Raw genomic sequence first — 12,466 nt, forward strand, 5'->3', positions numbered from 1 at the left:
TAAATACATAGTCTCACCTCACTCCTCTGGAAGTCTCCTGTCTGGGAATCTCAGCAAGTATCCCCAGTCTGGCTAAAATTCGGAGTGTTAAGTAGGAAGAAAAGATGTTAAATGAAATGTCCTAAAACGCACACACTAGTTCATTCTTCAACTCGGTTACGTTTCAACTAAGTACTTCTATAGATCACATTTATAGTCCCAAAGCATAAAATCATTTTTAAAATTGGAAAAGTTACATATTATTACAATCAATACAGAGAACTTCGAAATTCATAATCAGTTTTCACTTTCACAACATTGTTTTTTTCACACCAAGGAAGTAATGTGAGTCAACATTTGTACAGAAACCTTGTGATCAATCTGTGAATCAAATTTATATTTAACTCCTAGAATGATAACGTCAGTGGGGACGCTAGAGTTGGTATTGCAGACAATCATTCCTTAAACATTTATTCAACCTTACTATACGTAAATGTATTTCACAGTCATTACTATTCAAGTCAGATGGATGAAACCCAATTTAAATGGCTGTAAGATAAGCCCGTGTGTTTTAGAAACAGTGCAGGAATTCTACACACGGTAGGGGTAAGAGGGTGGGTGGGGTGCCTGGCAGTGAAATCTTGGAACAACACAGCCGCCTAATTTGGCCTGCTGCAGTCCTATATGTTGGGAGGGTAAACAGAGCGGATTACAATATTGAAAGAGCTCTGTCTGTCACCAAATGAAAACCAGGAAAATAAACCGAGGAATCACAAGAACAATGGCAAGGGGCCAGGGGCGCCTGAGTGGCTCAGTTCAGCGTCCAACTACTGGTTTTGGCTCAAGTCATGATCTCACAGTTTGTGGGCTTGAGCCTCGTGTTGGGCTCTGTGCTGGCAGTGCACAGCCTTCCTGGGATTCTCTCCCTCCCTCCCTCTCTGCCCCTCCGCCGCTCGTGCAGGCACACAAGTGCTCTCTCTCTCTCAAATAAATAAATAAATTTTAAGAAAGATAGCTAGGGGCTGGATCACCCAGCCACTGCACACTTAAAGGTAAAAGTTTCCGTTTTATAATTTAATGATTTCCATCCAGACGTAAGATGGCGATTTTCTGAGAGCTGCCAAGGGACGTCCACTTGCACTGAATTGGCTATGGTCCCTGTGTGTTAACGTACAACCTAGACGGGGAAAGGAGGAGGAGACCGTGGGGCACTGAGCAGCGCTCCACACATCTCACTTAAATTTGCTTCAGCAGGGAGGCCAATCAGATCCCAGGTTCATTTCTGGAACCCTCACCATCTCCAGCCAGCGTGAAGGGTAAAGCACATGTGGTGCCTCTGGATTCTTGGGAAATGTCTTGTTTTCAGTATAAAATCAGTGCTAACTTTTATAAACGTGTTTTTCAATTGTTCTGGTGGTTGCATTTTGCTCAGACGTGAATTTCTGAAACGCCCTTAACAGAAATGCGCGTGATACTTTTATGATGGATTACTTTAGGCCGTGGCACTGGGATCAAGAAACTTCATGCTGTTGAGGCGCCTGGGTGGCTCAGTCGGTTAAGTGTCAGACTCTTGGGTTTCGGCTCAGGTCATGATCTCATGGCTCATGAGTTCAAGCCCTGCATCAGGCTCCATGCTGGCAGTGCAGAGAGCCTGCTTGGGATTCTCTCTCCCTGCCCCTCCCCAACTCACTCTCAGAATAAATAAATAAACTTAAACAAACAAAAAGAAACTTCATACTGTAATTTCTGTGTAAAGAATCCAATGGGGACATTTGCCTTTCCGGAGCCGATTTCTCCAAGCTCTTTGGCTCATGAAACTGGTATCAGAGGTCAAGTTAGGCAACAGTCAATGCCTGGTAACAAAAGGACCCCACAGTTGGACACACTGGCTTCAAGAAGAGAGAAGAAAGAAAAGTGGGGAGCGGGGGGTGGGGGAGGAGGCATTCTAATCAAAACGGACTTTGTGGCCACTCTGTGGCTATTGCGCTAACGGGGTTGTCCACGTTCTGGTTACAGCTGTGGAATTTCCTGCACCACAGCTGCCATTCAAAGCAAGAACAATTCTTTGCAGTTTTGCTGAGAACAGGCTGACACCTATTAAAACTTGTGTATGTACAGGCCCCAGGACACACATGCCTGCACGTGCTTTTATTTGAAAACAGAAAAATAAAGCTTCCACTTCCATCCGTAAAAGCTCCCAGGACAAGTTTACTGGAAAACCCAGCATCCTTGGAAGTTAGGAGCACACGAGTAAGACCCGCACACTCACAAAGCAAGTAAATATCACCCCCACATTTGCACTGATGCATACGTGCTCTGTGAATACTGCCTTGGGCAAAAATCCATTCGGCTTTATATGACAGAAGTGTTTTAAAAGGCTCTAAAAAGCCACTTTCCATTAAACAAACAACAGACAGGACCTCCACGAACATGAATAGCAGTGACGCACTCTCCATGTAACTGCTTGGCCATGCAGACATGGGTAGAAAAAAACATCAGTTTTTCAGAAACATCCTCAGGTATTAATACTGTTCCCCTGTTATGAAGAGCACTTCCTCCCAGGCCTTTTAACCGTGCCTCCCACTGGAGATTTCTAAGTGAAGGAAGGCCTCGGGGACAGAAAGAAGTTCAGGGTTGGGATACACTAGGCTCTGCCCCGTAAGTAGCTGAGCGCCTCTGATCTAGCCCACTAGCCTCTCTGAGCCTAAGCTCCCTGGACCCTGACACAATGCAACCTCCTTGGGAGCTTTGAAGGCTTCCTGCTGTTCCTGGATCAGTGGCCCGGGGCTGTGCCAACCTGGCCCCTGCCTGCCTCCAACCTCAGGCTTTGGGACACCCTCCCTGTTCACTGCCATCTGGCGCCCTGGGCTGCTGACGGTCCTCAATAGCCAAGCTCTTCCCGTCCCAGGGCCTCATCTGCCCTACTCATTCTTTCGTACCTGATCGGAGGCTTGTCCCCTTCATGAGTTCTGTGAGGGCAGGGGACATGCCTCTCACCCATTTTGGTAGCCCCCATGCCCAGCACAGTGACCAGCACAGAGCTGAATATGGAGCTAAATCTCTGTGGAGTGAATGACTAACTGATTAACTGACGGGCTATATAAAGCCAATGGCCACCTATGGCAGTAAATAAGAACGATCTTTCTCCGTTAGTATTCATCGCTTTCGCTGCCACTGGGGGCAGGGGTTTGTCGCCACTTTCAAAAGATGCAATCAGTGTTTCAGGACCCTGGGGTCATTGGCACGGTGTTGACCTATCCCTCAATGTCACCCCCCCAACTTGTGACCAGCACACATAAGCTCGGAGCCGAGCCGCTGCGGAGGCCGAGCTTGTTCCTGTCCGGCCTCGGGAAGCGACAGCGGACCGGCCAGACGCGCGCTTCCTCCGGCAGCTGCCGCTGGACAGGGACACACAGGCTGTCCCATCCCCAGCCGGAGCCCGCGGTGCTGACAGCGGACAGCCTGTTCCCACTGGTGGCGCTGCGGTGATGGGCACCTAACTCCCGCTTCTGGGGAGACGTCGGTCCTGGCCACGCCAGACCTCAAACCACGAAGGACACACACCCATCTTTGTGTTGGCCATTAAAGTCAAAGCTGGAACGCTGGAACAGGTGGATTGGAAATGAGTGGGTTCCTCATCATTCTGTTTATGTTCACCAGAAGACAACGGGGAGAGGAGGGTCACTGGAAAGCCCTCTCTTCCGACAACAGTTCAATCTCGAGGGGAAGGCAGCAGCAGAAGCAGGGGTACTGCCACGGTACTGCCATTAAGTGGGTATTTATAACATCCGCCTTAACCACATAGAGCAGAGGTTGCTGGTTGTCTTTGATAAATGGGAATCATCTAGGCCTAGACGGGAGTCTTCAGGGAGATAGACAAGGTAAAACTTCTAGAGACAGTCGAATATTTCACAACCTTTCTGGGGTTGCGTGGGGTTTTTCTGAATGGTCATTTTAGTCATGATATATATAAGAAAAAGGCTTATGGTGGACATTGGGACAAGATGTTTGAAAAGTGAGACATTAAAATCAAGTATCGTGTTTAAACATGCCAAGGGGCTTTTGTGAATAAATACTTGCTGCTTTTCTTTTTCCAAATGTTTATTTATTTTGAGACAGAGAGAGAGAATGAGCAAGCATGAGTCGGGGAGGGGCAGAGACGGAGGGAAACAGAGAATCCCAAGCAGGCTCTCCCCTGTCAGTGCAGAGCTCAATGCGGGGCTCCATCCCATGAACTGTGAGATCGTGACCTGAGCCAAAGTCAAGAGTCGGACGCTTAACCAACTGAGCCACCCAGGCACCCCAATACATGCTTTCTATGGTATTTTTATAGCACTCTGAAATATTAAGTAAGAACCATACACAAAGAGAGACATTTGCTTTTTTTGTCCCTTTATTTTGTATCCATCCCTCTATCTCTCTATAGCTATCAACCTATGGACATACACTATTCATAAAGAGTGTAATATTCTGAAAGTCAGAATTATTCATCTACCACGTAGGCAGTTCCTTTAATAAAGGTGGTGATGAGAATTCTAATTACTCACTAAAGAGCTCCTTCATTTATTCACTCAAGAAATATCCACTGAGTGGTGTCAAGGTGACAAGGCACAGACATTGTGGGGGGCAGTGTGCAGCCGTGAAAACACAGCCCTCTGGCACGTGCATTCTAGCAGAGGGAATCCAGACAGCAAAGTTCTGGATGAGCCAGCAAACATGACGTTTCAAATAGTGGCAAGCCTGTTAGCAGCCTCTTGGAGAACAGCACCTGGACTGGACCGCTAGGTGAAGAAGATTGCTACAGTGTTTGTTAGAAAACTGAACGTCCTCTTTACAACTTAACCAACAACATTATTCTGTGCACTCCTGATGTCAGAAGCAGGTTAGGTAACGAAAAGAGTGAAAAAGCCAAATGCGTTTGGGGTCAGTTAACAAACAGGGAATTGGATGGGGCACCTGGGTAGCTCAGTGGGTTAGGCGTCTGACTTTAGCTTAGGTCAATCTCAAGGTTCATGAGTTCAAGCCCCGCGTCGGGCTCTGTGCTGACAGCTCAGAGCCTGGAGCCTGCTTTGGATTCTGTGTCTCCCTCTCTCTCTGCCCCTCTCCTGCTCACACTCTGTCTCTGTCTCTCTCTGTCTCTCAAAAATAAGTAAACATTAAATAAAAAAAAAAAAGCAGGGAATTGGAGAATTGGCATGTGACCTTCTCCAACTTTCTCTTGCAAAGGCCCACCACGTTGATGCGTAAAACAAGGGGAAGAGTATGCTTTCCAAAATCACCGTGACATGAAAACAATGAGAGTGCCTCACACCAAGCATGGCAGAGATTACACGCAACCTAAGTCCACACTTGCTCCTGTGTCTTGCCCTCTGGACAAAGTTAGCTACCCTTTCTAGCTTTCTGTGCTCATGCTTTTTCTTTCCCTGCCATCCACTGGTCCTACTATGTACTGATTATTTCCCAAGTGAGTTTTTAGTGCACACGTTCAAACTGAGAACAGGGCAAGCAAAGCACTAACATCACTCCCACTACAGGACAGACAAACAATGCTGATGATAATGATTCTAATTACTGTATTATATGGCACGCACGCCAATCACGTCCTGGGTTACCTGCATTACCTTCCATGCATTAAAAGCTACGTCTGATCCTACACATGTGAACACTGAACTTCAAAGAGCTGACAGGCAAGGAAAGTTGCAGAGCTGGGGGCAAACCTGAACTCTGACTACAGACGCGCCCAACTCTAAACCTACATCTGTGACTGTTGTGGCTAATCCTGAAGACACCCCAGGACCTCTCTGTAAGCACTGACTGCTATCATACAAGCAGAGTTACTTGCTTTTTCCTCCATGTTTCCACACTTCAATGAGCATATTAAAAGAACAAAGAAAAGCAGAAGAAAATGACATGATGTCAACATGGGGATTTACAATATTTAAACACTAACTTGTGTGCCAAGGAGCATTACTGATATTGAACAAGCAAAGAATTAAAGCTGTAATTGAGAACATTGTTGAAAAAAGAGTGGTATTCATCATTTGCTAATATGATATGTTACTAACTACTAACCCTTTTTTTTCCCAGACTATTGGGGCTTCCCTAGTATGTATATCTAGCACGAAACACCCGTCAATTAAGAACTAAAGCTACTGTCCATTTGTAGAAACACATCTATAAACAAATCCTCACTTACTCAAAGCAAGTGGAAACAGCCTTTTTGATATGTACTTTTCAAAGCAAGGAATCATCCATGGTTTGCAAAACTCCTGTTCAAAAAGATTGCTAGTCATTGAATTCTTCAACTATGGGGAAAAAACTGAGGGGAAAGGATCACGAAAGCTGATAATCACGGTGGCATAGTGAATTAACCAGAACGTGATCTAATTCTAGGCCTGAAATAACTCTTTGGTAATGCACAGAGTTCAAACCAAGTGTAAAGACACCTACAATTCATCACCCGGCTTACTTTTATTCCCTACTTATTGACATCGGCCCAAGTTTGATCATTAGCAGTGAGAAGTATTTTATAGCAAGCATGTTTACAGAAGCCTGTGTTTGTCCCTTCATGTACAAGTACAGACACAATGTAGCACCAAAGGAAGTGTCGAAATGTTCCCGGTGTACTCCAAAGGAGGATGACGAGAAGAGATCTTTCAAATTAAGCTAAAAATACTTAACAGGAATACAGGGAAGTCCTCGTTTGCCCCATTGCTGTGGACAGGTAGGTCTTCCAATGTCATCACATTTATTTTCCATTAGATTAAAAACCCTGCTGACACCTTTCCTTTGTAGACCTTTTCTGCGTAGTGAACAGCCATGAATTACAACCACGCCTGGCCTTTTGATTTCCTCTCCTGTTCCTCCATGTGTTACACACAACCAGGTATGAAGCTGGTTTTCTCTCTAGAGAACTCGAATTAGTATGAGGGGCTTGGATGAAAGACTGGCCATAGGCACTGCCTCTAGACAGTGGATTCCATCATAAGTGAGTAAGTCCGTATCTCCGTACAGGCTACTAACTAACGTCTGCGAAACAATATTACTGGCCCAGTAACTGGCTCTAAAATCCACTGTAGTGATACCTGACCGGCATCCCGGGTCAGGCCCAGTGTCACGTGATTGCGTTCATCCTCAGAGGCAGTGGGTCCTGCAAATGCAGGGCCCGCCAAGCGCTGACCCTTTATCAAAGAAACACATACTGGATTCGGGGTAAATACATACCTGATTGCACTTGCAGACAAGTGACCATAGGAACCACTTGCTGAAGAGCTGCTGCGGGAATTATTGAGAATCGTGACCAAGGAGTTGGGAGATGTCCTTATCATAGTCTGAAGGTCAAAGCTGTGATCGGACAGCGGTGATATGGACAGTGTACGTTTTCGGCTCGGCCTGGCTGACAGCCTGGGGCTGGGGAATCTGGTGCCTGTTATATAAACAAAACGGAGCCCGATTACCTGAGGTTGTACTCAGCACCTATTTATCGCTACTCGCTGGGGTGGAAGAAGCCGGCAACTTGCGGTGACAAGGACCTCTCCACCCACTTGTGATCTACTGGCTACAATTGAGGAAATTAGGGAGAAATATTTATCTTCCAGGGCTTACCTCAGGGGAGCTCTGTTTATTAATGTGCAGGCAAAATGATAAATTGCTAAACAAAAGGGAAAGACTTTTATGTGTTATCCCTCTCATTTCTAGTGATTTATGAATCTGACGGCTGCTTAGATATTCCCATCATTAATTCACCACAAGCGACGAAGACAGTGGTTCCCACAGTCACACAACAAACCCCCCCCCATCCCAACACACACCATTTTAAGGCAATGAGCCGAAGGAGAAAATGAATTAAAGCATCCTCAGATTAAAAATTCAGCTTAGTTAGGCTCTCATTTCCCCATGATTTCTATAGTTATCTGATCCATGTATACTTAGAGCTTTACTAAAACTACTGATAAATACATTATCCTAAATTAATGGCTCTCAATTGGGGGCAACTATGCCCCCAGGGGACATGTGACAACATCTGGAGACGTTTTGGTTATCACAATTCATGGGGTGCTACTCGTATCTAGTGAGTAGAGGCCAAGAATGCTGCTGAACAGCCTGAGATACACAGGGCAGCCCCCCACGATGAGAAATCATCTCTCCCCACTAGTGCCTACACCAAGGAACCCTGCCTCAGTCCCCTACACTAAAAGCATGAGTCCCAATAAACATTACAAATCTCAGGATGTGGTTTGTTTGCAATTTTCCAAATCTAGAAAACACAGATTTTTTAGGGGGGAGGGGAAACCATGCAAACATTATAATGAGAGCTGATGAATCTAGTTTAATTCTCTGGACCTTGCTTCTCCAGTCAGAACTAATAGGGAATAAAGCACCTATTAATAGGAATCTCAGTTTTTATTAAGATTCCTCCGATGAAGCTCTAATCCGAAGGTCAGTAACTCCTACTTAAACGAGTGCCAACTTAATACAATGCTTTTTATCTAAAGAGTTAAAAACTGAATGCCTATTTGCCTTCAGTTTGGTAGATACTAGAGGTCTGAATTTCAGGAACTAGTATCAATGTGTCCCAGAGTGCCACACTCCTGCTTTTTCTAAGGTCACATTTACATTACAGAGTCATCAAACTAAAGTTTAATGAAAGAATGAGAACATCATCCCACTCCATAAGAGGCACATCAAACATGATTAGCTCTGAGTAACAATGGAGGGTTTCTATTTCAGAGTATGGGTGTACCTGCATATGTAGGCATGGCAATTTAGTAACGGCCGAAACCCTGAAGTAGAAGGTAAGCCTTCTTTATAGAAAAAAGTCAAGGCACTTGGGTCTCTGGAAAATTCAATGGGAATATTTTCTTCATCATGGACACTGACACAAGGTAACAATCCAACATGCTTCAAGATATTTAATGAAATGAAATAGAAGAACATGAAAGATTCTATAGATAATACTATAGAGTAAAGAGATATACTTTATAGTTAGAAAAAATAAATGGCAAACCGGAGCTTAGAAGGTCAAGTTAGCATCATCCATGTATAAACCTGGAGAACCAGTCTGAAAGACAGTATGGTACCTATTCAAATTTTTCTTTCAGAGACTCAAATTTGGGTTCTTCATTTAGATTAATTTCATTACCAGCCTGATTTAGGCCACGCTAGTAGAAATATAGCCTTCCCAACTGTGTACACATCTTTTAGTGTTTAAATCAGCATCTTACTTTTACTATGGCATCTGCCTTACACATAAATGTTTCACATTTTCTCACCAGGAGAGGCCAATTTCATCACAGTTTTCGATGAAGAAACACTTTCCACTTCCAAATGACTCCGAGGACACACCAGACTTACTGTCCACCTCCATATAATCCTCAGCAATAACCCTTCTCAATGGGTCTCAGTGGCCACTGGCAGAGTTAAGAGTGACAGGACATTCTAGACAGAGATCATCCCTGGAACACCTCTAATTTTTTAAATCACTAGATGAGGTGGCTATCTGATGCTATAAAGCGACAAAGGCCTCACACCCCCTTATATCATCCAAAGAGAGAGCCCAGAGGCCTTCCTTCATCCCTGCCATGGAAACCTTCACATTGTCCGTGGCCTGGCTAGTCCAGCCCGTCTGTTTTTCCCTCCAAGATGGGCTCTTATATACGTCAGTTTCCACCAATACCAATAATACAGTTTTCAGGAGCCCTCAACTCTAGAATGTCCTTTATAGGGATTACTTGCTCTCCTATCTTCTAAGGTCATTAATCCCAAAAAATTAGGAATTAGAGCCATAAAACAGACTGGCTTCTTCAAACATGCAACGTAGGAGTACTCTACCTTATAAGTGGCTGAAACCCAGATATGCCCATTGCTGGCACATTAAAAAGTCAAGTGCTCATTAAAACCAGTTTTTTGTGGTTTCTGCCACCTGAAGAGTCCTGAAGATCTGGTTAACAGTGGATCACAGTGACCGGCTAGATCCCGGCCAGGCTCTGCCTCTGTAGGTACACATCCCACTTAGACATTTAATTTACAATCGTTTTGCTTCTCCACTGGAAAAGTCTCCTACGACTGAAATGCTGGGTACTCTTCTTATGTTGTGTTTAGCTAAATGCCATTTCCATTTTCTTAGCAGGAAGATAATATTTTAAGCACTTTCTAACCCTTGAATATACTCTACCTAACCCCCTAATAATCAAGCAAATAGAGAAAGTCAGCATTTTGGAACAGTGATTTGGAATCCTCTGTCAAGGGGAACAGCTAAAACACAAGGTGAACATTTTAAAAACAGCTGAAAGAGGGGCACCTGGGTGGCTTAGTTAAGTGTCCAACTCTTGATTTTTGGCTCAGGTCACGATCTCAGAACTCAAGAGTTCAAGCCCTGCATTGGGCTCCACGAATAACCTGCTTGGGATTCTCTCTCCCTCTCTCTGCCCCACCCTATCTCTCTCTCTCAAAATAGATAAATAAACTTAAAAAAAAAAAAAAGCTGAAAGAGAAAGAGATGTGGCCCAGTTCTTCACTGATTATATGGATTCCTTCTGAAATATAAGCCCGAGCATTCTTAGCATTCCAACACAGATATCTCTGATCTGGCTTTCTGTTAATTGTTTTGTTTCTCTGCTCTAATAAAAAACTCTGACAAAGAAAAAGGAGGTTTCTTTTTATGTGATGAATGATAGGACATCTAAATTCCTACTTAATGACAATCAATTTACCATACACTCAGGCAAATTAAAATTCCTTTAATTAGTTTTTACAAAGTAAAAGGGTAGCTTCATCCTTTATTTAGATAAAAACCGCCATTGCCTGACTAAACACATTCTCATCAAATATAGAAGGTAATATGGGCTGACCTTCCAAGGATTCTCCCCTATTTTAATTCTTTATTTGCAGATTTTTAAATAACTAATTTGCATAATAACGCTGAACTTGTTTTTTTCAACAATCCCTAATTGAAATGTGATTATGATGAATCTGAAATGTAAGCTCTTGACTCTACAAAGCCAAACAGCGAAACCCCTGCAGAAGATGTAACACGTTTCTTCTACGTTGTGTGTGGTAACGAACTCCCCAACGGAAACCATCGCCAAGTTAGGATCCTATGTGACACACTGTGTGATTTCATGGCCGTCAGGAGACTAAGGCCGTAGATCTTACTCTGTGTAAGCCAATCACCCTCTCTTTACTCCAAACCCGAAGGCTGAATTACTCACCACTGCTAGTGAGCGGACCAATGTATACTTTTGTCACATAAGAGTCCAGAGAGACTGTAGATGAAAAAGCACTGCTACCGGGAAAAACACACAAAACCCAGAGCAAATGCCCAACTCAAAGCCATACAGTTGTCATATTCATAAGGGTCGTGGCTTTCGCTGACACCTCTGATGATGCTTCATGTCCTCTTTCTGGCACCTGGCAAATGGAACTTAAGGAATCTGAATAAATGAGAACTCTTGGATGTTCTGAACCATGGTATTTATAGGCTCATTTGTCTACATGTCTAGATAAGTGACCCAAAGGAATCATCAGAAGCCTTGAGGGATCCAAAAATAAAGGATATAAAAAGCATTGGGGCACCTGAGTGGCTCAGTGGTTAGGTGTCAAGACTTCAGCTCAGGTCATGATCTCGTGGTTTGTGAGCTCAAGCCCCACGTCGGGCTCTGTGCTGACAGTACAGAGCCTAGAGCCTGCTTTTGATTCTTTGTCTCCCTCTCTCTCCGCCCCCTTCCCACTCATGCTCTGTCTCTTTCTCTCTCTCAAAAATAAACATTAAAAAAAATTAAAAAAAAAAAAGCATCAAATGATGCCCTTATCTTCTACTGTTATGTCCTAAAAATAGCTCTGGTTTGGAAATGCTTTTTATTTTTCCTACACAAAAGGTCTTCGTGAAATATAATTTTTCATGTAAAGAAAACATGAGGCAAAATAAATCCATGGAAAAATTTAAAACCCAAGTACAGATTTAAAAACAAAATCAACTCCCAAAGCATAAAATCCAGAAAACCAAGGAGTGAACTGGGTGAAGCACATCCATGGAATCAAACACGTTCCCTGATTTTGTTATCACGACCATCAGGGCAGGAGAGATTTTGAACAGCTGCCAAATTACAATTGCCGGCATGTTCCAGCTCATCGGTATCCCTGAGCTCTGCAAGGAGTCTCGGGATGGCCAGATCTGTGGAAGCTTCTTAGCAAACCAAGGAAAGGAGTGCACCAAATGTTCTTTCCCCTTCTCTGGTTTCAGAAGTTAGACAATCACCTCGTCTTTGCATCTTCCTCTGTAACTCACGCGTTAGCATCTGCCACCAACAGGACTACAGAAAACAGCCCCATCACTTACTGTCCATGGCGTGAAGATATTCCATGTGGATGGCCCCAGCGCCGGCAGTGGCCGCGGAGGGAATGATGTCTGCATAGGGGCTGCGCTGGCCAGCTAGCAGAGCCATCTGGTGATAGTATTCTGCTGGGCTGACCCCGGCGTGGGGGGCTA

The 12,466-nt window shown here is 44.2% G+C and overlaps 1 protein-coding gene across 6 annotated transcripts in view; it reads right to left on the reverse strand.

Annotated features, from left to right (window-relative positions):
- The window catches only part of GLI3 (GLI family zinc finger 3), a 281,330-nt gene that overhangs the window by 79,417 nt on the left and 189,447 nt on the right, over positions 1-12,466 (reverse strand). For all 6 annotated transcript variants that reach the window (XM_058725475.1, XM_058725474.1, XM_058725476.1 and 3 more), the window contains 2 exons: positions 12,317-12,463; positions 7,204-7,405 (listed from right to left, as the gene is read on the reverse strand). In XM_058725475.1, the coding sequence (XP_058581458.1) occupies positions 7,204-7,405; positions 12,317-12,463 (349 nt within the window). The remainder of the gene's footprint in view (positions 1-7,203; positions 7,406-12,316; positions 12,464-12,466) is intronic.

Source organism: Neofelis nebulosa, chromosome 4 (assembly GCF_028018385.1).
Source record: "Neofelis nebulosa isolate mNeoNeb1 chromosome 4, mNeoNeb1.pri, whole genome shotgun sequence".
In the NCBI taxonomy this organism is placed as follows: domain Eukaryota; kingdom Metazoa; phylum Chordata; class Mammalia; order Carnivora; family Felidae; genus Neofelis; species Neofelis nebulosa.